Below are 25,517 nucleotides of genomic sequence, written 5' to 3' on the forward strand. Positions count from 1 at the left end.
TAAATAGGTGGATGGGCGGCACGCCGACTGTCCAGGCCGGGATTCGAACTCAGGCCCGAAGATTCGTAGTCAGGAAAGCTAAGTACTGCACCGCGGACTCTCTCTCTCTCTCTCTCTCTCTCTCTCTCTCTCTCTCTCTCTCACACACACACACTAAAAGGGAGGAGTCACATGAAGATCGTTTGTCAAGAAGGAATCGAGCGTCCGACTGCATGTGCAAGACGAAATAGGCAAATAGATCAGGGAGGCATATATCGCAGGTCAGCAAGGCATATATCGCAGGTCAGTGTGGCATATATCGCAGGTCAGTGTGGCATATATCGCAGGTCAGTGTGGCATATATCGCAGGTCAGTGTGGCATATATCGCAGGTCAGTGTGGCATATATCGCAGGTCAGTGTGGCATATATCGCAAAACGCGGATCCCCACATCTTGCACACGCAGCTGGATGCTTAATTCTTCCTTGACTGAAATGATCTACGGGGAGAGAGAGAGAGAGAGAGAGAGAGAGAGAGAGAGAGAGAGAGAGAGAGAGAGAGAGAGAGAGAGAGAGAACACTCAAAGCAGTGGCACGGGAGAAGTCGAGGTAGGAGGGTGTGCGCAGCGGCGGGAGGGTAACAGCGGCCATAGGCACGTCACTTAACATTTCTCAGGTAACTCTATACCATTTTCCCGCTAGCAACAACAGTGTCAGGGATATGCCTTAGAATGGAAGATATTTGCCTCAATGTGTATCCATTTAAGCTACATTCCCATCCAACATCTATGTCCTTTCTCTGTGACGTGTAACAATGAACCGTGAAGGCCGTGAGTGAGTGAGTGTGTAATTCACCCCGGCCTGATCACGAATTGGACTCGCGATCGCCAGCAAGCACTCTCCCGACATGTGCAAGCTCATGCTCATTATAGTCGATCGATGGGTACTACCTGGACCTCACACACCACCCCCCTTGCTCAACGGGGGACAGTAACCACATATAGTCAACAGAAAGTATCCGGCCCGAGCGGGGCTCGAACCGCCGTGTGTCAGGCCGTGAAGCGCTCTAACCGATTGAGCTACCTGAGCGGTGTGTGTGTGTGTGTGTGTGTGTGTGTGTGTGTGTGTGTGTGTGTGTGTGTGTGTGTGAACCTCAATCCTACTTTTAGCACGTAATACCTTTCCCACGTCAGGCGGTGGTTACTTTTTGTGAGGCAACTGGTATGGTTTCCATTTATTCTGTTGTCCAATGACTCGTGCTCACCCAACATAATAGTGGTGATCTATTAGGTAAAGCAAGCAACACATATCCAAATTACCGATGATAACACAAGCACACCTATAATCATCATCATCATCACCATCATCAGTATCCTAGTTATCATTATCATCAGTACTGTCAGCATGTATCCTTCCACTGCGGGACACAGGTCTCTTCCAAACGTGTCCATTCCGCTCTGTCTTGTCTTTAGACTCCAATACCGATGTCAACGTTTCACATATTTATAAAGTTCACCCCACCATCTCGTTGACGGCTTCCTCCATGGACTTTTTACTTATGTCATGTTGTTTGTCTCACTATTTTCCCCACCTTTTGTTCTCTCCCCTACTCTTATGTCCTAAAGATTCTTTCCTTGCTGTTAATCGCCTTTGTTAGGTCTCTTATCCCTTGGTGGTTTTCTTATCCATTGTTGTTATTCCTAGCATTGATGTCTTTACCCCTTTATGGTCACTTCCCCAAATCCTTTCCAGAGACTTGCTTTATGTCTACTTTCCTCAGGCATGACGAGAAGAACACACTGTTAAAACATTCATCCGTTTAAGAACAGCGCAAGAGCCTCTCAAAATGTTGCCTTGCTCTCATGAAGCACTACAGCACAATATTTTATTTTTATTCGTAACTTTGTTTCCGGTTTAAGTGAGATTGATCTGTATCAGTTGTCGTGAGTTTTTATATTACTTATGTTACATATATGAACACTAATTTCCATTGTGGTCCTCTTGGATATTAGTCGTGGAGAATTTACTTTGCTCTCTGAAAACAAACAAACAAGTGAATGAAACGATGGTGGGCTTTGTTAATAACTTCAAAGCGGGAGGTGACGAGCGTCTGGGTCAAGGAGTCTAGCGATTCCTTGGTCAGGGCTCGGAACGCGTTAGCCGCGTGTGGGTAGGGCCATGCGGGCACACCAACCTCTATACCTCTCTGCCACATCCTCGTCTGTGCACATCCTTTCTGAGTAGGTCATCACATGACGTCGCAGTAAGTGACAATAACATGAACAGGATAAAAATGATGTATTATTTATGTTAGAAATTAAATACAAATGTTGAGAAATGTGATTAAAATATGGCCCGTGTTTACAGAGTCATTTTTCATGTGATATTCACAGTTCACTCATATGCCATTTTTTATGGCGCCAGTTTTTCCGAGCACCGCCCGCACAGTTCGAGTTAGCAAATTTGAAGTGATGGAATTATACGAAACTAAAGTGAAAGGCACGGCTTTTGGTGGCGCCTAGACTGTTGCCTGTGGTGCGTGTGGTGGCAGGGCATGCAGTGACGGGAAGGGAAAGCTCTCATGATGGTTGGCAGAATTGTTGCGAGGCTGATACAGTGCTTGTGAGGGAGATTATGAAGGGCCGGATCACGAGGATATGGAGTCCTGCATGCGAATTGCAATGGACATGACCTGAATAATCTGTCTAAGGGAAGGAATGTTTGCATTTTCAATTCATTCTTTCGACATCAGCGTAATTGTTTTGATTTGTTTACAGTATAAAGAGGAAAATGTAGATATGATTAAATTAAAAGTGGGACTGAATATATAATAGATAGATAACAAGCAAAAACAAGAAGAAAAAGTAATCAAAGCTCAAGGAGGTGGCGTATCAGGCAACATAGCGGCGTTATCTGAGATATGGAAGATATATACTTTATAAACAATTCTTTCAACATCAGTATTATTGTATTTCCTACCGATATTTTCATGCTGACTGCTCTTCTGGATTTGCTAACTGCATGCTTCCACCCCTTCAGCGGCCTCCCTGCACTCGACTTTCTTCTCTTGCTCACCCTTATACTGTACAAATCCCTCATGCAAGAGTTAACCAGCATCTTCATTCTTTTATCCCTTCCGCTGGTAAAATCTGGGACAGCCTTCCTTTGTCTGAATTTCCTCCTGCCTATGATTTTACCTCTTTCAAGAGCGAAGTGTCAAGACACCTCTTCTCCCGAAATTGACCTCTTTTGTGGTCTCTTATTCTGTTTTTCTTTTGTTGGAGCAGCGCTTAGCGGCCTTTTTTGTTGCTTATTTGTTTTAATTGCCCTTGAACTATCTCCCTTGCTGTAAAAAAAATATTGCATGGTATGCAGAGGATTGTATAGTAGTAGCTAAAGTGGAATTTGGTGTGACATGGATTAAAAGTGTCTACAAAACTCAAGTGTAGGTGGTGATATATTAGACAACGACGTTATCTAATATGTGGAAAAAGGAAGCAAAGGGTAAAACGGTTTGGGGTGGGTGAGTTGTGATGCAGTAGAAAATCAAGGGATACAGAACGAAAAGTTGCATGAGTATACAGGGTTGAAGCTTGTGGGGTTGAAGCGGAATGTAATAAGTTGGTTCAATGTAAAAAAAAAAGTTACTCCCTTTCCTTCGCTTCTCATCGTCATTGTCCTCCCTGTGATCATCGGCATCGGTACTGCCATCATTGTCATCACTAAATAGCGGAAGTTCAGTACACCGAGCCAACACCGGGAGGGTAAGTTGGGTTGAGCCGCGGGCACAGTGGTCGGTATTCTCAGACGCCCCCGCCCTAGTTCCAAAGGCCGAAAACGAAATCAATCGGGTTCTGACGAGTGATTGTTTTTCCACAGTAATTGTACAGAAGAAGCGTCAAACTACTACAAGGGTCATAAAACAACCTCGGGAAATGTCCGCAACTCCTACGAACTCTTGTCAAATATATCTGTTTGGAAGCTGAAATGTTTAAGAATAGGGCCCTAACAGTCCCCTGCCATGACAGAAGTGACGCCGTGAGTCTCTGCGGCAGGATGGGCGTGGAGACGTGGCTGCTGTTAGCGACGCTGGTGATGCTGGCGTGGCTCTACTCCAGGTGGCGCCTCAGGTACTGGGCCTCCAAGGGCGTGCCCTCCCCACCAGCCCTGCCCTTCATCGGACATTTGCATAAGTCATTACTCATCGCCAAAACATTTTGGAGGGAGCAAAATGAGGTAATGTTTACGCTGGTAAAAATGTCAGTGATAATGATACGATCACTACTACTACTACTACTACTACTACTACTACTACTACTACGTCAACTACTGCTACTACTTATACTACTATTACTACGACTTCAACTACTACTATACTACTACTACTACTACTACTACTACTACTACTACTGTTACTACCACTACTACTACTACTATTACCGTACCTCTATTACTGTTACTACTGCTTCTACTACTACTACTACTATTACTACTTTTTATTTATTTATTTATTTTTTTACAACAAAGGAGGCAGCTCAAGGGCACACAAAAAAAAAGCCCGCTAATCGCTGCTCCCATAAAAGAATCAGAAGAGGTGGCCAAAAGCAAGGCCAGATTCGGGAGGAGAGGTGTCCTGATACCCTCCTCTTGAAAGAGTTCAAGTCGTAGGCAGGAGGAAATACAGATGAAGGAAGATTGTTCCAGAGTTTACCAGCGTGAGGGCTGAAAGAGTGAAGATGCTGGTTAACTCTTGCATAAGGGGTTTGGACAGTATAGGGATGAGCATGAGTAGAAAGTCGTGTGCAGCGGGGCCGCGGGAGGGGGGGAGGCATGCAGCTAGCAAGTTCAGAAGAGCAGTCAGCGTGGAAATATTGATAGAAGATAGAAAGAGAGGCAACATCGCGGCGGAATTTAAGAGGTAGAAGACTATCAGTAGGAGGAGGAGAGCTGATGAGACGAAGAGCCTTAGCCTCCACTCTGTCCAGAAGAGCTGTGTGGCAGGAGCCCCCCCACACGTGAGATGCATACTCCATACGAGGGCGGACAAGGCCCCTGTATGTGGATAGCAACTGCGCGGGGGAGAAGAACTAGCGGAGACGATACAGAACGCCCAACCTCGAGGAAGCTGATTTAGCGAGAGAGGAGATATGAAGTTTCCAGTTGAGATTTTGAGTTAAGGATAGACCGAGGATGTTTAGTGTTGAGGAAGGTGACAGCTGAGTGTTGTCGAAGAATAGGGGATAGGTGTTTGGAAGATTGTGTCGAGTTGATAGGTGGAGAAATTGAGTTTTTGAGGCACTGAAGGACACAAGGTTCCTTCTGCCCCAATCGAAAATGATAGCAAGGTCTGAGGTTAAGCGTTCTGCAGCCTCCAGTCTGGAGTCGTGTACTTCCTGTTGTGATGGTCTTCTATTGAAAGAAGTTGAATAATGCAGAGTGGAGTCGTCGGCGTACGAGTGGACAAGACAGTTTGTTATGGAAAGAAGATCATTGATGAATAACAGGAAGAGAGTGGGTGATAGGACAGAGCCCTGTGGAACGCCACTGTTGATAGGTTTAGGGGAAGAGCAGTGACCGTCTACCACCGCAGAGATAGAACGGCCGGAAAGGAACTGGAGATAAAGGAACAGAGAGAGGGATAGAATCCGAAAGAGGGCAGTTTAGAAAGCAAAGACTGGTGCCAGACTCTATCGAAGGCTTTCGATATGTCTAGCGCAACAGAGAAAGTTTCACCGAAACTGCTAAGAGAGGATGACCAAGAGTCAGTTAAGAGAGCAAGAAGATCGCCAGTAGAACGCCCCTTGCGGAATCCATACTGGCGATCAGATAGAAGATTAGAAGTGGAAAGGTGCTTTTGAATCTTCCGGTTAAGGATTGATTCAAAAGCTTTAGATAGACATGAAAGTAAAGCTATTGGGCGGTAGTTTGAGGGATTGGAGCGGTCACCCTTCTTAGGCACAGGCTGTACAAAGGCATACTTCCAGCAGGAAGGAAAGATAGATGTTGATAGGCAGAGACGAAAGAGTTTGACCAGGCAGGATGTCAGCACAGAAGCACAGTTTTTAAGGACAATAGGAGACACTCCATCAGGTCCATAAGCCTTCTGAGAGTTGAGGCCAGAGAGGGGATAGAAAACATCATTAGGAAGAATCTTAATAACAGGCATAAAGGAGTCAGAGGGGGGATGAGTAGGAGGAATATGCCCAGAATCGTCCAAGGTGGAGTTCTTACAGAAAGTTTGAGCGAAGAGTTCAGCCTTAGAGACAGATGAGACGGCAGTGCTGCCGTCAGGGTTAAGGAGAGGAGGGAAAGAGGAAGAAGTGAAATTGGAGGAGATACTTTTGGCTAGATGCCAGAAGTCACGGGAAGAATTAGAAGAAGCAAGGTGTTGACATTTTCTATTTATAAAAGAAGTTTTGGTAAGTCGGAGAATAGATTTGGCACGATTCCGGGTTGAAATGTATAGATCAAAGTTAGTGGGAGTTCGAAGGCTCTGGAACCTTTTTTGTGAGCTGCCTCTCTATCTTTAATAGCACGAGAACAAGCATGATTAAACCAAGGCTTTTTAGCATGAGGAGTAGAGAAAGTACGTGGAATGTATGCCTCCATTCCAGAGACAATCACCTCTGTGATGCGCAGAGTACACACAGAGGGGTCTCTCTCCTGGAAGCAGTAATCATTCCACGGGAAATCGGAAAAGTACATCCTCAGGTCGTCCCACCGAGCTGAAGCAAAATGCCAGAAGCATCGCTTCCTCGGTGGGTCCAGAGGATGTACAGGAGCGATAGGACAGGATACAGAAATAAGGTTATGATCGGAGAGAACAGTTTGACAGAGTAAGCAGAAGGATTAGAGGTAAGGAAGAGGTCTAGAATGTTGGGCCTGTCTCCAAGACGGTCGGGAATACGAGTAGGGTGCTGAACCAACTGCTCTAGGTCGTTGAGGAGAGCAAAGTTGAAGGCTTGTTCACCAGGCTGGTCAGTGAAAGAGGATGAAAGCCAAAGCTGGTGGTGAACATTGAAATCTCCCAAGATGGAGATTTCAGCGAAGGGAGAGTGGGTCAAGATGCGCTCCACTTTAGAGTTCAAATAGTCAAAGAGTTTTACATAGTTAGTAGAGTTAGGTGAGAGATAAACAGCACAGATGTATTTAGTAATAGAATGACAATGAAGTCTTAGCCAGATGGTGGAAAATTCAGAAGAGTCAAGGTCGTGGGCACGAGAGCAAGTGATGTTGCGCACGTAGGCGCAACATCCAGCTTTGGATTGAAATTTAGGATAGAGATAGTAGGAGGGAACAGAGTAGAGGTTGCTGTCAGTAGCCTCAGAAACCTGTGTTTCGGTGAGGAAGAGAAGGTGAGGTTTAGAGGAGGAGAGATGGTGTTCCACAGAATGAAAATTAGAACGGAGACCACGAATGTTGCAGAAATTGATAAGGAGGAGGTTCGAGGAGTTATCAGGACACCTCTCAAGTCGGCAGCCAGAAGGGGAGTCCTCACTGGGGGAATTTATGGTCCCCCCCCAGGCGGGGACTCCGAGGCAGTTATTTTTTTCGCCATGTTGAATTTTGAATTTTGGGAAAAGGTGTGTGTGTTTTGTGAATGTAGTGTGGTGTAGAAAGAAGAGGAACTGTCTTTAGAGAGCATGCTGAACTGCTCTCTGGTGTTGATGAGACAAAAGGGAAACGGTTAGTGAGGACATGGGAAGGGTCTTTGAAGGGCTTCAGCACCCTCCTCGCTTCCCATATATCCTCACCGGGAGTAGCTCACGCCCGTTCGGTAGGTGTCTTCCTACCTACTCCTACTACTACTACTACGACTTTAACTACTACTACTACTACTACTACTACTACTACTACTGTTACTACCACTACTACTACTACCGTACCTCTATTACTGTTACTACTACTTCTACTACTACTACTACTACTACTAATAATAATAATAATAATGATAATTTTAATAATAATAATATTAATAATAATAATAATAATAATGGATCTAAAGGAAGACAGGTTGATTATACCATAGCCAGGAATCGAACCACAGCTGTGGCGCCCGCTGCCATCTCCGCTGCACGGAATAATAAGATAATAATAATAATAATAATAATAATAATAATAATAATAATAATAATAATAATAATAATAATAATAATAATAATAATAATAATAATAATAATAACAATAGTAATAATAATAATATTAAAATATTTGGAACGACGTCATCTCATGCAATATTGTTTAAATCTTTGAAGAGTTTGAAACATTCAACAAGACCCAAGGAAATACAGTAACGATAATTTACATCACTCAAGGCTAATCTTTATAATAAGCAGAGCCTTTTAAGCATAAGACTATGGATCTTGTGGAGAAACTGCCCACATATGAGTAAATTACAATGCCTTTTTGTAACTGTATAATTTTGTAAAATAGTTTCTTGAATATGGGTCACATTTTTTTGCTGCATTATTAAAACTGCCCAAGTTAAGACGATGCTTTGGAATATTTTATTGTTGTTATCTATGAATAAGTGATTCAATTTATTGTTTTCAGAATTACACCAAGTTCTACAGTTCATCGATGTATGGCCATTACGAGTTCTTCAAACCCATTCTAGTAACATGGGATACTGAGATAATCAAACATGTCTTTATTAAGGACTTCGACCATTTCACTGATCGAAGGGGTTTCGACATGGATACCGGTCACTACAGAGACGAAGTGATTTCGGAGATGCTGTCGCTAAAGCGGGGTGCGGAGTGGAGGAGTCTGCGGGCCATCATGTCGCCCACCTTCACCTCAGGCAAGATCAAGAACATGTTTCCTCTGGTGTGTGACAAGGCCGATGCTCTGGTGAAGTACTCGATGAAACAAGCGTCTGAAAACCCGCACGTGGATATGAAGAGAAACTTTGGCCGATACACTATGGACACAATTGCTTCCTGTGCCTTTGGCATTGAATGCAACTCCCTGGTAGATAACGACGCTTTCACAAATAATGTGGAAATCTTTTTTAAACCTGGTCTTGTACAAATGATTAAATCTTTATTTTTTTTATTTATGCCAAGACTCTTCAAAATGTTTGGCACAAGCTTGCAGCCCCCGAAAATGGACTTCTTCATTGACACTGTAAATCAGACTGTTGCGGCCAGACAGGCGGGGCAGAAGCGCGGTGACTATCTGGACCTGCTGTTGGAGGCGCGGGAGAACTCCGACAACTCCGACAGTAAACACGGTACGTCTCTTGTGTGAACAGTTATTAGTAGACGTATCTTCCGAGGCAGACAAGTATTTGGAGCAGCAGTCGACCTCTGGAGAAGGATGCCTCCTGCATGGTGACTTTCTGGAAAAGACAGCCATGAAATTGGTCATGAGAGAATGTTCCCTCGAAGTAGCTTTTCTGGTAAGAATGCTTCCTCGTTGCCGTTGAGAAGAGTTGCTTCAATGTAGTACATGATGTGCTCTCTCTCTCTCTCTCTCTCTCTCTCTCTCTCTCTCTCTTGCACAGGACGGGTCATTACAGTAATTTTTGGGCCTGCAAGGAAACTGTCCCTTGACAAACCCCCGGGCTTGGTGTTGTGGGGTAGGCGTGGCGACGCGACCCCAGGTGTATGCCCCCACTGATTAATTCTTATCACTAAGCAGTCCATTGGAGAGGACAACGACCAGATCGTTTTTGAATATGAAAAAAAAAATATATGGTAGGAAAGTGTTTTGAAAAAGTTCATAGGGGAGAAGTACCTTCAAACAGATTTGCGAAGTTCATTGACATGGTATGATAAAGTTTCTCGAAGATAGAGAAGTGACAATAAGTGGTTCTGTTTTTACAGTGTTGAGTGACAATGCGATTATAGCGCAGAGCATCATATTCATCATTGCCGGATTCGACACCACCGCATCCTTGCTGGCCTTCTCGTTCTTCCTGCTGGCTAAGAACAGGGACCAGCAGGAGCGCCTGCGAGACGAGGTGCGGCAGATGGTGGCGGAGCACGGCGGCATCACGTACCAGGGCATCATGGAGGCCAAGCTACTCGACGCCTGTCTCCAAGGTGAGTACAAAGAAGAAACTGTACAATCATAAAATTCCCTATCAATAAAAAATCATTGGTACCCAAACAGTGTGTAGCATCAGAAAAAGTTTATTAACGCAGTAAAAAATCTCGAAATATCCACCATTTGCCGGGTACGACACCGCCGCTTCCTTGCTGTGTACTGTGTAGTCTGTTAGTGAGTCATATGGAACACAATTCATATAAAATATTTCTGTTTTTATTCCCAGAAACCCTTCGGCTCTATCCACCGGCCGTATCATTAGAACGTCGCTGCATACAGACCTACAAGTACGTAACCTATACTGTATCATCCCTATACTGTCCAAACCCGGGACCCCTTATGCAAGAGTTAACCAGCATCTCCATTCTTTCATCCCCTTCACTGGTAAACTCTGGAACAGTCTTCCTTCGTCTGTATTTCCTCCTGCCTATGACTTGACCTCTTTCAAGAAGTGTATCAAGACACCTCTCCACCCGAAATTGACCTCTCTTTTGGCTACTTTTTACTTTTTATTTATGTGGGAGCGGCGAGTATCGGTTTTTTTTCTTCTTTACTCTTTTTGTTGCCCTTGAGCCGCATCCTTTGATGTAAAAAAAAAAAAAAAAAAAAAAAAACTGCGAACACTTAAAGGGACAGGATGTGATAGTCATCAGTCACTATAGTCAGACTCAGCTATGAAGTCCGAGTGAGCTGGCCCTGCTCGGGGACAGAGCACTGCCAAACCTAGCCTTCGGAACAAGGATAGCCGTTGGAGTAGCCGTCATCGCGCGAGGAGGTGAGGGGGAAGTGACATGATGTCCTTGATCGCTGACAGGTCGGAAAGCAAAAAATGTCACGTGTTATGGAATTTATACAATTCTATGCTATTATACTAAAAAGCAAGATTCAAAGAACTATATAGCCTTGTTTAATGTGTGTGTTTAATGTGTGTTTGAGAGAGAGAGAGAGAGAGAGAGAGAGAGAGGGGGGGGGGGTGATGCGGCAGGGCTGTTGAGAGGCTCGAACTCCACCCAAACAAACTCCACATTTGTGTCGGACTATAATTTACCACAACAACGGTAGGATGAGCGAAACATTATTTTTGCCATCACGGCACACGAGATCATCCGCTGAAGGTCCTCAAGATATTGACAAATGGATGGGCACACACACACACACACACACACACACACACACACACACGCATGCAGACTGATAAATAGGTATTACACGGAGATATGAAGACGAGACAGCCAATAAAGGTACTACCTACACAGGAGCGGTTTTCTCCCGCGTTTTTCCGGCGCGGCTTAGAAATCAATGAAGTTCAATGAGGCCCTTCACACGCTTGGCCGCGCTGCTTAAATAATTCCCGCGCGGCAGTGATTTACCGGCCGCGTGCACTGCCAACCCGCGCGGCGCCAGGCGGTTCAGAATACTATAGAAGTCTGTGGAGCCCTTCTTATATACACAGAGATCACTCTCTTCTTTACGTCCTCCATCTCGAACAAACAAACAAACAAGTCTCAACAAAATGACAAGTATTCTGTCCACTGCTGCAGACGAACCGCGCGGGAAAACCGCTCGCGTGAAGACATGCCTTCTCTTAAAAGACTCCCACCCGCGCGGCCATACTACCATTATTACTATTATTATTATCATTATTATCATCATCATCATCATCATCATCATCATCATCCAGAATGGGGACTGTGACGAAGGTACACGACCTTCTTGGTACTACTACTACTACTACTGCTACTACTACTAGTACTACTGTTACGGTACTACAACAAGAACAACATCAACAACAACAACAACAACTACTACTACTACTACTACTACTACTACTACTACTACTACTACTACTACTACCACTGTAGAAAGTGAACGGATCTGTGTTAGAAAAAGCGTGTTTTGATGTGTTTCCGCAGGTTGCCCGGCACTGATGTGACCCTCCAGCCCGAGGATCTCCTCCAGGTGCCCATCTGGAGCCTCCACCACGACCCTCGCCTGTGGCCAGACCCCGAGGCGTTCATCCCAGACCGCTTCCTGCCGGAGAACAAGAGCGACATCCAACCCTTCTCACACCTGCCCTTCGGTACGGGGCCGAGGAACTGCATAGGTGAGAACTACAGACCTCAATGCTAGAGGTCATTGTGGATTAAATCGTTTCAGCGATTGTGGGGCGCCAAGCAATGTCTAATGTTTTCTTCTGATGTTCACAGCCATGCGATTTGCCCTTCTGGAGGCCAAGGTGGCCGTGGCCAAGCTGCTGCTGGAAGCTGAAGTAGAGCCGGCACCGGGCTTTAAACTGGTCCTGGAAACCAACATTGGTTTGTTGGGTCCAAAGGGGGGCATGAATCTGGTGCTCAAGCCAATCAAGGAGGAGTAACAAACCTTTTCTCGGAAAAAAAAATAAAAATTGGTGTTCTCCATAGCCTGTGACCCACCCTGCCCCACCACTGAAGCCCCGTGACACATGTTGCACAGTACTGTAGCCAGCGACAAATGCTTTGCCCTGCCCCATCATTGTAGCCCGTGACACATGCCTTGCCCTGCCCCATCACTGTAGCCCATGACACATGCCCTGGGCTGCCCCAACACTGCAGCCCGTGACACATGCATGTCTTGCCCTGCCTCATCACTGTGGCCCATGACACATACCCTGGGCTGCCCCAACACTGTAACCCGTGACAAGTGCCCTGCCCTGCCCAAACACTGCAGCCCATGACACAGGCCCTGGCCTACCCCATCAGCGTAGCCCATGACATGCCCTGGCCTGCCCCAACACTGCAACCCGTGCGCGACACATGGTCTAGTCTGCCCCAACACTGTAGCCCGTGACACATTCCCTGCCCTACCCTGCCCCAACACTGTAGCTTCGTGACACATGCCCTGACCTGCCACATCAGCGTAGCCCATGACATGCCCTGGCCTGCCCCAACACTGTAGCCCGCGACACATGTCCTGCCCTGCCCTGCCCCAACACTGTAGCCCGTGACACCTGACCTGCTCTGCCCCAACACGGTAGCCCGTGACACATGCCATACCCTGCCCCAATACTGTAGCCCATGACACATGCCCTATCCTGCTCCAACACTGCAGCCAGATGACATGTGGCCTGTCTTAACCCATACTGCTGAGAGGTGTATCGAAGGGCTTCGAAGGTAGAAGCTCATTCTACTGAAGGATGTTAGTCTAGCCAGCCTTCAGAATCTCGGAAAGGCAGAAAACAGAGCTGAGAGAGACTCTGCAGTATTGTCCTATAATCCGCCCCATCAGAAAGGGTAAGGAAGCAATCCCGTCTCTGTGACCTCTGGCTTTGCCTAGGTGTCTTTTTCCTTTTTAATATTTGTCGCCACCTCAAGGGTGAGGACACGGGCTATATGGAGCTTGTCAGGATCAAACGCGTACGTCCCTCCCAGAAGGGACAAGAGGCCCTTGCCGGGTGACGGCTCATGAAGGGGAGGGGAGGATGCCAAGTTGCCAACAGACCGACTCTATCGGTTGACGTCAGCCTAGCCGACCAAGTCGGTCTATCGACGAGGACTGGCGTTCCTTTTTGTTTTGAGGGGCATGTGAAGAAGATAGATGATGGTTGTGGGATGAGGAGGATGACGGAGGGAGCAGTTTAGGATAGTTAGTAAAGATAGACTAAAGAAGACTTATGTTGAGGGTGTGCAGAATGACCTTCGGCCCCGGGCCTGAACAGAGAAGCAGTTTAACATCCGGCAAAGCCACTATATGGAGAACAAGACCGACAGTTATCTATAAGCGCGTACTAGGCATTACAAGCAAGTAGGGAAACATGACACATTAAAATCGAGACTTTAAGAGGCCCGCGCCTGAGATTCATGACGTCATGAAGTGAGTCGGTACTGCCGCCGCTTGGCTCTCTACGCTCCCCTTATTATTTCTTTCGTCTATACATCTTAACTTTATCCTTCCACCTATTATTATAGATTATTGTTTCCAGTTAAGTAAAAGTTCTAGGTACAAAAGTCTCAAGTAAAAAAAATATGGATGATAAGGAAAAAAAGAAAAGATAGAAAAATCAAACGCCCCATCCTGATATCAGCATTTTTTCAGTATAAAGCATCCTTGATATCAACAACATTAAGTATTTCAGATCTGATTATCTTGAGTGTTTCTTACTGTAATAATAACGTTATCTCTACAGCAACAACTCAAATTGCTCATAATGACGTAAATATACAATGAAATTGGTAAAGTGTGAGTATCTCTACGATGCTTTTTATCGTGTTAATATGATATTAATAATTAATGTATGTGGGGTGTGAGGGGGGGCATGTTGAAGTGATTGATTTAAATTAGTACGCCTTTCCTTGTTTTCTCTAAATCCCAGTTTCTACATCCCCTAGTTTGGCACCAAGCAGCGTCACGCATAAGCCACACCTCTGCCGTGTCTCCTCCCACAAAGCTACGTATGACTTGGTATAAGTGACTTTGAGTCCAATACTGTAGTCCGTGCCACATGCCCTGCCCTGGCACAATATTGTAGCCTATGTCATATAAAATATAACAAGACGAATTTTTTCCTAAAAAATGGAGAATCTTTAAATGAAAAAATAAAGATATATTTACTAATTAATTAATAAAAGCTAACTAATAAAAGTTACACTTTTAGAACAGTAGGATTTGGACTTTTCCTCTCAGAAAATAAAATGCAGAATTTTCAAATGAAAAATTCAAGACATTTTCTGATTAATGTTGTGCTACCTAAGTAATAAAAGTTATTCTTTTAAAACATAATATTTGAGCTTTTCCTCTCAAAAAGTAAAATGCAGAATGTTCAAATGGAAAAATCAAGATATATTTTCTGTTTAATGTTAGGCTGCTTTAGTAAATGTTCCACTTCTAAAGCATAACAAGCTTTGGAGTTTTCCTCTCAACTAGTAAGCTAGTAAACAGACATTCGTAATGGGAAAGATCAAAATATTTTTGCTGTTTTATGTTTGCATTCCTTCACTGAGAGAAGCTAAATTTGCCATTGCATGTAAACAATCCTAAACTTATATATAAGCCCCCCCCCCCCCCTCTTTTTTTTTTTTTTTTTTTATTTTTTTTTTACGTCTTGGCCTATTGCGCCGGTAGGCTTCTTCCCGGTGGATCCTGATAGTCGATCCAAGTCTTCTTCCCGGCGGGTCCTGATGGTCGGCCCAGCCCATTCTGGCGCAGGCGAGTGTTTATAGTGTCGCCATCCTGCATTGGCTCATGCTGCCCTCCCGGAGCTCATCTTTAATCCTAGAATCTAGAGTCCGGGTTGATAGGTGGTCTTCTGGACAGCATGTGGGTAGTTTTAAGCCACTCGGCGGCTGCTGAAATAATCCCACCTTGGTGGCACCGGTCGGGGATTGAATTCGCGTTCTCCTGAACGCGGGGCCGTCTCGTTATCCGTTCAGCCACCGCCTACCATAGGGAGCGTTTTTAGGTTAAATATATATTTGCGATAGATCCCGAACGTACACTACAGTTAGTCGAGAAAATACACTTGCAGGAATCCATCACCAGGAACTTCATGTTATTTAATTATATTTTCCCCTGCTGGAGCCTGGGGTCCAGCTACAACACTCAGAAGGACCGGATTCGGACGGCGTGCCGCCAGTTGAGTAGCCCTTCTATAGCCCGTGACACTTGCTCTGCCCTGCCCTAACACTATAGTCCATGGCACATGCCCTGTCCTGCCCCAATACTGTAGCCTCGTAACACATGTCCTGTTCTAACTTTTGTGCCTTCGACTGTCCTGAATATATAATTAATGGATCATATTTACCTATAAATACATTACCTGCCAAGAGAACTAACTGTTCAAAGAAGAAAATATAAGTACTGGATGGGGTGTTCGATAAAGGGACCTTTAAGTGTAAGTACGAGGAGACGCTGCAGCATGCGATGTAAGTTGTAAAGTTCGTCGGTAGTGACTATGATGACGTGCCTGGTCCATCGAAATACTGTACTATGAGGCAGGCGGAGTAGTGTGAGCCATGAAGCGAGCCGTTGCCGAGCTGAGCCCCAGCACCTACCAACAATGTTCAACCTTCCTCAGCATTCATCATTCGCAAGCAGCCTGAGATAATAAGTGTACTTGTGGATTTTCCAGAGATGATTAATCTGGTTTCATGGGGCAAAAATTGGGTAGACCATTCATTATGAGGAGGCGGTGGCTGAGTTGTCAGCGTGCGGGCGTGGTGTTCCCGAGGACCTAGGTTCGAGTCCCACCGATGCATGCTGACACTTTTCATCCATCGCCGAACTGCGGAAGATTACCCAAATGCTACCTAGATGTTCATTCAACCCTAACTTCAGCGACTTCTTTTAAGTGGAGCACCGGGGGTACCATGGGCCAAGCAAGAGTCATATACCACTGCAACCTCTATAAATAAAATTCGACTGCGTCACTATCGGGCTGGGGACCTCCAGAGGCCTCTCAAGAGAGCTTGCCTACTTCTATGACAGGCTTTCCAAATAGGCGAAGTGAGTTGCTGATACGTTAAAGAAAGCGAACTTATGCTTCCTCAGCTGGTGGTGCAAGTGTCACGATGCGGTTAACCAGATAAAACAAAACTTTATGCACCCCTTAGCCCTCCATTAAGATGTGTGCCACGTCCTTTGTAAGGTAATAGATCAAGCTTTCGATAGAGCAAGATAGAACTTCATGGCCACAAGTGTCGATTTTGAAGCTCCCTGGTGGAAATGTTTTAAGAAGAGCTGCTCTCTTGTCTGACTGGTGTGAAAGAGTAAACATTATCGAATGGTTAGGGTTTACCTAACCACTACTACGACTGTTTTTACCGCCACTACCAGCCTTACGCCACCACCACCAACAGCACCATCAACATCAACAACAACAGCAGCAACCATTACTACTACTACTACTACTATTACTACTACTACTACTACTACTACTACTACTACTGCCACGGTAGAATATGTACAGCCTGAGTCCGAGGCTGGCTTACATGGAAGTGTGACGGCAGGAAAAATAAGGTTACACTTCTGCCTAGTCTCTTCATATCAGAGAACCTAATCTGATAAAGAATGAAGTAGGATGTGCAATGAAATATTCGTTTCCCGTTACACGTTAACCGTTACCGAACAAAGGTGTTGAATATTTCGGGGCCTGAGTTGACATGTGTGGCTTCCTGACCTTAACCTCTACCCACACCCTACATGCCAGTGTTCTTCAGACTTTTCTCACACCGACTCAGTCTTAGCACAATCAATACCCTTAAGATGAATTCATACGCCTATTGACAGCACTAAGAGCTGTGTGCTTCCCGACGTCTGGCTCTATCTTTCTAACCTATCTATTTGTGCAGAAGTGGCGATGCAAATATAAGTCTAATAACGGTCAGTATTTTGCCGCGGCCCGTTCTTTGGGGGTCTCATTCATAGCATTAAACAGCATTATCTAATGTACACAGAAAACTTAAAACGCATTCAAATAGTACATAGCTGACATATGAGAGAGTGATGTCTTGAGTCAGAGACACGCCAGTCCTCGTCTACAGACCGACTTGGTCGACTCGACTGATCTCATTCGATAGAGTCGGTCTGTCGGCACCCTGCTACCGGCCACCATAAATTGGCAAAGGCCCGTGCTTCCCCCCTTTTTAGAGGGAACAATCCTTAACAACATGTTTTGGGGGTGATGCGGCAGCGCTGTGGAGAGGCTCCCCCCCCCCCCGCCCAAATGACTTCATATTTGTGTCTGACTATAGGTTGCCTGTTGAGGGAGTGTTTCGCGGGAATCCTCTCCACATACTTGCATCTGTTATTTGAGATTGGGTTACATGAAGTTATTTGCTCTGAACTTTAGTTTCATGGCCAAATCGAAGGCCTTGCTTTGATTACCAGAGGAAGAACATCTAACTTCATTTTAATGTGAGGGCTTCCCCTGTGACTTTGCACTTGCCTAAAACCCCCGAGGAAGCCCTGGCATTTATTGCCCTGTCATGGATTGCAGTAAAAAAGAATTAACTGCACAGAATTGCAGCAACCATAATAGGAGCAATTCAACTGCGTCACGGGAGAATTTATATTGAATATAGAAAATATTGAAGAAACAAAATAACTATTATGCAAAAATTGGAAGCAAAGAGATATGATTAAAATAATGGAACAGAAACTTAACATAGTCAGAAGTGCCGCTGCAAAGGCAATACTTTGACCTAACAAATCAACTCGATCGATTAATATGTTACATCTAGAGGGTTGGTCAGTTTTGTGTTTTGTGTGTGACCATTTGGCCGTTGGTGTGTTGTGTTTTTCCCCCGAGTCCTGCCAGGGCTGGATGGAAGTTTGTGCAGCGTTACAATAACTGCTAAAATGCGAGCACACGACGGACATCCCGCCACACCCGGAGGGCCTCACTGCCCTTCCTCTCAAGCGCCTTGTGTGCATCTTCCTCTCTAAGACAGTAGGCTCAGGTCCACCACGCGTGGTTATTATTATTATTTTTTAGAACACGCACCTTCACCTAATACTATACCCGGCCCAAACTTTCACAAAACCCTTTGGGTAAAGGTGCGTGTTCTAAAAAATATAAAATAACCACGCGTGGTGGACCTGGTCTCACATGCGTGGGCTAATAGCTAACTAAGCGAACAATCGCTAACCTAGCATACCATCGCTAACCTGATCGTTGGCAACACTGCTCACTTCCCAATGGCCGCCACCAAAACAAAGCGGCACACGTATGTATAATATGTCTTTTCACTAATTTTACCACTTTTTCTTTACTTTTAAGTTTTTCCGCCTTCATATTATAGATAAGGGACATGTATTTGGTCCCTTAAGTGTAACATGGAGGCGTAATATCGTATTTTGGAGGCGCGTAGTGATTCTCAATAATTACCGCATATATTTAGGAAGGAAGGATGTTTAGCATGTTGTCTACTTGGCTACTTGTATAATGTAGATATTGTGATAGTTATCCATTTGATCTTCGTTTTCTGAAGTAAATTGGAGAAAACGAGGTATTATAGGTATACAATTATAAAAGTGGCTTCATTCTCTGATGCTATGATGCTTAGAGTGCAGTTTATAAGGTACATGCATTTGTCTTCATAATGTAAAGACATAGGTACGCATTACAGTATTATAGTAGTGCATATGGATATGTCCGCCCATGCAGATCCTCTCAATAATCTATTTATTTCACAGTAGTTCCCTCCTAATTTTTTTTTTTTTATCCCAGGAATACAGTCATATTTCAGTGCTGTCAGAGACATACCCGACGTCAGCCGCCGATAGTCGGTCTGTCGGCACTCCTTCATGGGTCGTCACTCGACAAAGGCCAATAGTCCCTCCGCGGAGGGACAACCTGGATGAACCTGACAGGCTCTAAAAAGCCCGTGTCCCCACCCTCGAGGTGGCGACAAATCGAAAGAAGAAAAAGAAGTGCTAAGCGAAACAATGTATTTATCATCAGTTCCCTTGATTTGGGAGAAGAAAGAAAAAGTTAGTTGGAAAGGTTCTGCTGGTTTTCCCCCTCCTTGCTCTTCACGCCATGTAGCCTAACCGTCGCTGCCTCAGTCTGCCTGGCTCACGTTCACATTTGAGTCTATTTATCAACATTAAAGCCCCGTTCACACTGTGCCGACTCTGGGTCACGACAACCCAGCGACTTTTCCATTTGACAATTTGGTTCCCACGCTCCAAGAATTGGGCACAGTGTGAACGGGGCTTAATAGATCAGTCGGGTCCCCATGAGTGAAGAAGGGTCAGACTACCACTAGATTCATAAATCTACCCTTGGAAATGCACCAAACTTCTACGAAAACCTTGTTAAATAATTGATCTTGGGCGCTGAAAGGTTTGAGAATACGGGCCCTGCTGCGTCGGTAGTTTCAGACGCTTCCACCTCGCACATCAACTATTTCCAAAGATTAAAGAGGAGATCAATCGGGTTCACATGAGTGCTTTTTCACAATCATAGCATAGAAGAAGTGTCAAACCACCACTTGGGCCATTAAACTACCCCTGGAAATGCCCAAAACTCCTACGAAAAGTGTATCAAGTGTATGTGCTGGGCGCCGAAAGGTTTGAGAATGGCCCTTAGTGTACCCGTTCGCATATTTTGATTATTTCCGCGGCGAGGATGTTGTGGCGCCTCGTGCTGTACTGCTACCGATGGACCTGACTAGAGGTATTGTTTGGTGCTAATGAACCAGACTGGGTACGTTTTGTTACTATTAAACCAATCTGGATAAACTTTCGGCACTAATGAACCGGAATGGGTCCTTTTTGTTACTATTTAAAGCAGACAGTACATTTTTTTATACTAATGAACCAGATGTTTTTGCCTGTCTAGCGTATGCTTCGTAGCTGTCTTTCGGCATGAATTTTGGCATGCTGTATCAAAGACTGTAATTATTAATAGTAACTGGATTCTATAACCGTCTATTTGCTTTGCGTCCCGACGTACAGTGATGATTATATTATTGTCTATAGTTAAGGCAAGCTACACCACGTTAGGCTTCACTACGGCAGTTGACACCGAGTTGTTACATTAGGCTACACTACATTAAGCATTTCTACTATCGTGTGTTGTAGAACTGTTACTGTTAGTGTTGAAGTGATAATGCGCTAAACAGTCCTCGATTTCTTTACCTGATCACTGAAAATATGACAGAGTACGACAAAAAAGTCATTAGGATGGGAGACCACTAAAGCCCCGTTCACACTGTGACGACTCTTGGTCACGACTACCCACGACTCTAGGGTACACGAGGTCTTGGGTGTTGATGTGAAAGGGTAGGGCATATCTTGAAAGAGGTCCTGAGACTGTTGCTGAATGCTGCGCCGACGTCGTGACAGGAGTCTGGAGTCGTGAGGGTTAGCACGACATGCTGGCAACTAGTTGGCCGAATGTCCCAGACAGTCGGCATGACACCAAGACCCCAATAAAACTTCCACCCCCTTCTTGGAGCGTGGGAACCAACTTGTCAAATGGAAAAGTCACTGGGTTGTCGTGGCCCAGAGTCGGCACAGTGTAAACGGGGCTTAAGTCAGGGAAACTCGTCTGTGGGGGATGAAAATCACGTAATATAAATGCTGATGCCTTACTTAAAAACAAGACAAGAAACGAATAATTTTTGCATGCATGATACACACCGCTGATGTCTTGTTTACATTTGTTGAATATGAGAAATCCATCCGATATATAGGGAGTACAACGATAAACTTTTGATAAAATGTGAACAATTGATTGGAATGCAAGCGATACACAATCCATTAATCCATCTCTTTAGATCAGTGTTACTCAAACTTTTCCTCCGGTGACCAGTTTCATTTTATGGGGAGTCGGTGGTCGAGTGGATAGCGTGACGGCGCCGCGTTCAGGACGACGCGGGTTCCCGCCTGCTCGGTGCCACAAGCTGGGATTTTTCATCCACCGCCGAGTGGCCTAAGACTACCCACATGCTGTCCAGAAGACCATTTATCAACCCAGACTCTAGATTGTAGGATCAAAGATGAGCTCCCAAAATGAGCTCCCAGTGGGCAGCATGATCAAATGCAAGATGGTGCCACTATAAACACTTGCCTGCACCACAAGGGGCTATGGCCGATCATCAGTCCCTATGAAGAAAAGCCTACCGGCGCCACAGGCGAAATATATATATATATATATATATATATATATATATATATATATATATATATATATATATATATATATATATATATATATATATATATATATATATATATATATATATATATATATATATATATATATATATATAAGCATTTACCGCATAACACAGTATGAAGATATTATACGTATTCATGATTATGTTACTATTTTGTACTATATATTTATCCCGGAATATCTGATAAAAAATAAAGGTTATTGGCTGAAGCGTTTATTATGTCGTGCGAAGTATAAGAGCAACTGATTCTTCCATTGGATGAAGCAAAAGGGTCTGATGTCAGTGGTATCAGAATCATGAGGCCTTGCAAGAAGGAAAAAGGAAATGAGAGACCGTGTTCTATAGGCAGGAAGTATATAGTCACTTGACTCGACTTTGTACTCTGCCTTACGAAGACTACACGGAATACATGCCACAAACAGTATCACTTTATGATGGATTAATGCTTGGTAGGGTTGGTTTAGGTACTATATGCATTATGACTTTAGCAGCTCAAGGGGGAGGCTGGCATGTGAAGGCAATTTCCGTAACTACTGAGCACTTTTGTGGTACGCTAGAATATCAGTATTGTTGTGTAACATTTAGCTTATTTATTATTTATAAGTTTAAGTGAATCCGGCAAAAGGTTACAATATATAATTGCCTAACGGGAAAACAAACCGGTATAAAATCCCACTCAAACAAAACACAGCGCATCATAATATGGAGAGATTTGTTTGAGCATGTAAATATTTTTTTCCAAGTTTTTAACTTTCGAGGCAGCGATTTAGGTATAAATACAGATAGAAAAAATAAGAATTGCTTTCCAGAATAAACAATTTTCTTCAATCATCGGGCTGACGAACGGAACAAAAAAAAAAGTATGAATAACGCGGCAGCTACTTAAAAGAAAAAATTGTGACAATTTATATATTGTGAAAGCGTTGCTTGCAGACGCCAGCATTTTGATAATGAGTCTCTCTCTTTTCTCCTTTAAGGTGAGTGAAACGGGAGTCATCAAGTAAAAATAGTTATGACAGCAAGCGCAACTCTTTTTTTAGCTGATAATAATAGAGAAAATAATGTGTTTTAATTTTATTTATTTATTCTTTTGTTTTTGTTTTGTTGCGCAAGAACTGTCCTTACGCTCCATGCTTTAATCCGAAACCATAAATACCCTGGGGCATGCAACACACACAAAAATCAATCAATAGATACAGAAAAAAAAAATAACGACGGGGAGGTGAGGACCACAGACCGTCACGTGACTCGGTACACCATTTTAACTTAGTACACTTTATCGTGATTACTGAAACACCTGCCTTTGTATCTTAAGTGGAATCCATTTGCTTGCCAACACACCTTTCCTTGAATCCAGCACACCTTACCTTGACTGCAGCACACCTTGTACCTGACTCCAGCACATCTTCCTCTTATTGACTGTCGGCTCGCGTGCCCGTAAAACAGCACCTGCCCATGCCCAGCACACATGGTTGGGGCATGTTCCCCTTTACGTACGCCCCATCCCAATTAGTACGAATATCAGGAAAATTACTGCTCTGGAACCAACTGGGGTATAGTAATAAAGCACTGTCAAACAAAAGATTGATAACCATTCATTAGTTTGACAAGTTAATGATTTTGTATCTTAGCTCCATTTTCTAAAGGATTTTCTTTCTTGTTGTGAGGACTAATTGATGTGTACAGAGTGGCGAATACACCCAATATGTTCACCACTGAGTCGCCTGACCCCGTTGTCAAATGTCTCCTTTAGTAAGTTTTCTTTCGTGACGGCAGGGATGGCATGGTTTACTTTATTCTCAAACAACCTCGGTGAACCCTTCATTGCATCCTTTAGCTCCATTCTCGTGTGGCTTGTCGTGATGAAACTACATAGGAACGCTCGAGACCTCTTACGTTGCCTCTCATCAATTATCTGTCTTTATTCTCCTTCCTTTCTTCCTCCTTCCACGCTCCGCTGTCCCTTCCCTTTCTCTCCACTCTCCTTCCCCTTCGATCTACTTGCTTTTATTGAGTCCTAAGCGTTGCCTTTGTTGTGGGGGTTACCAAGACCTTTCTCTTGACCTTTCTTCCTCCTCCTCATCATCATCATCATTCCGTGTTCTTGGTATATCAAAGTAGGTAGCTGTAATGGAAGGAAAAACGAGAGGGAAGCTAGGGATACCAGTCTTCTCTCTTAGTTTACTCCAGTTATCTCCTTTGCCTCCTCCTCCTCCTCCTCCTCCTCATCATCATCATCATCGTCCTCCTTCAGTTCCTGTTCTTTCTTGCCGTTCTTTTTCCCCTTCCCTCATCTTCATCTTCCTTTTTTAATCTTTTCCACACAAATATTCCTCCTCCTACTCCTTTAACTCGTCTTGTTTTTCATCATCATACACCTTATATCATTTTCCTCCTCCTCCTCTTCCTCCTTTTATTATTTTTCTCTTCCTCCTCTTCCTCCTTATATCATTTTTCTCCTCCTCCTCTTCCTCCTTATAGAATTTCCTCCTCCTCCTCCCCCTCCTCCTCCTCCTCCTCAACCTTGATGTATAGAAGATTACTCGACGCAGCTGATGGCAAGGCCCCAGCTGGGATATTTGGATGGGAAGTTAAGGAAGAAACGAACGATCGACTGAGCGACTGATGTTTTTGTAGACGTTGTTATGAATGTGTGTGTGTGTGTGTGTGTGTGTGTGTGTGTGTGTGTTAGCAGGGTCTAGCAGAGCCTCACGGTAAGCTTCGGAGTGACAAACGTTTGAATATTGAGGAGGAAGATCTCGCAGTGTTGATTTTCTCTTTATTTCATGCGTATATATTATTCTCGTTATGGAACATTTTATCTTCATTATAGGTGTATGATTATTTCCCCCCTATTTTGTGACAATTCAGTTTTAATTCATGTGTTTTAATTCCAGGCTTGTGATATTTTCTATCTATTTCATGTGTATTTTTCCACGTTTGCGATATTTTCTTTTTTTTCGTGTATTTTTTGGGGTTTGTGAGATTTCTCTATTTCATTTGTATTATTTTGGGTTTGCGATATTTCTTTACTTTATGAGTGTTATGCCAGGTTTGTGGCATTCTCTCTTTTCTGCAAGTGTATTAGTCTGTGTTTGTGTTATTTTCCTATTATTTCATACGTATTATTTTAGGTATTCTATGAATTTATCCCCGAGTCTTATTTTATCTTGTGAGACTGTCTATTTTCCAAAGCCATAGAGAAGATTAACCCGGTTTTCATTGGTGATTCTTCTGTTCATGGCGCAAAACTCGTGAACAAACTATCACTGGGATCTCAAAACAGTCAATGAAAACCCCAGCAACTTCTATGAGAGGCTTTTTAAACTGGCGAACTGAGGTACCGATACGTTTAAGAATACGGTACATAAACTGCTTGGGCCACGAAACACTAGTATACTATTACACACGACAATATTTCTGCGATGACCCGTGCAGTTATCTCATTTCCATCCATTTTGTAAGATAAACATGACTTCACAAAGCCACGAAAGGCTCATCGGACACAACTGACTGACGTTTCTGCTATGCTTCGTAAGACAGAACCAACGTTTGTGATAAATATGTCTCTGTTTCTTATATCCATTTAATTTGTAAGACACATATAACATGCTAGAGCCGCAAAACACTCATACATTACAAATTGCAAATGTATCTCAAATCTTAGTTGGATGAATAATTGTTAAAACATATGCAGAGACTTGTATATTTTGAGTTCCTCGATTTACTTACAGTAGCTAATAATCATTTCAGACACCAATTATTTCCCGTACTCGCCTCCCCCATTGACTATATCTTAAGCTCTGGCCGCCTTTGCTGATTGACGT

General features: G+C 43.9%; 1 protein-coding gene across 2 annotated transcripts; it reads left to right on the plus strand.

The window, feature by feature from the left end:
- Nucleotides 1-534: 534 nt before the first annotated feature.
- On the plus strand, nt 535-15,799 carry LOC126998887 (cytochrome P450 3A41-like). Of its 2 annotated transcripts, none has more exons than XM_050861085.1 (7): nt 535-653; nt 4,006-4,213; nt 8,531-9,212; nt 9,808-10,026; nt 10,257-10,317; nt 11,944-12,134; nt 12,238-15,799. In XM_050861085.1, the coding sequence occupies exons 2-7, from the start codon at nt 4,034-4,036 to the stop codon at nt 12,402-12,404; spliced, it is 1,500 nt and encodes a 499-aa protein (XP_050717042.1). In that variant the 5' UTR covers nt 535-653; nt 4,006-4,033; the 3' UTR covers nt 12,405-15,799. The 2 variants fall into 2 exon arrangements, with proteins under 2 accessions (XP_050717042.1, XP_050717043.1); XM_050861086.1 differs by having other exon boundaries at nt 546-653; nt 4,033-4,213.
- Nucleotides 15,800-25,517: the final 9,718 nt, after the last annotated feature.

The sequence above is a fragment of the Eriocheir sinensis genome, chromosome 15, assembly GCF_024679095.1.
Source record: "Eriocheir sinensis breed Jianghai 21 chromosome 15, ASM2467909v1, whole genome shotgun sequence".
Taxonomy (NCBI): Eukaryota; Metazoa; Arthropoda; class Malacostraca; order Decapoda; family Varunidae; genus Eriocheir; species Eriocheir sinensis.

Excerpts from the sequence above, each read along its gene's own strand:
- LOC126998887 (XM_050861085.1), top strand. The coding sequence starts at position 4,034 with ATGGGCGTGGAGACGTGGCTGCTGTTAGCGACGCTGGTGATGCTGGCG. Across the intron at positions 9,213-9,807 it reads CAACTCCGACAGTAAACACG|TGTTGAGTGACAATGCGATT; the intron begins GTACGTCTCTTG and ends CTGTTTTTACAG. Across the intron at positions 10,027-10,256 it reads ACTCGACGCCTGTCTCCAAG|AAACCCTTCGGCTCTATCCA; the intron begins GTGAGTACAAAG and ends TTTTATTCCCAG.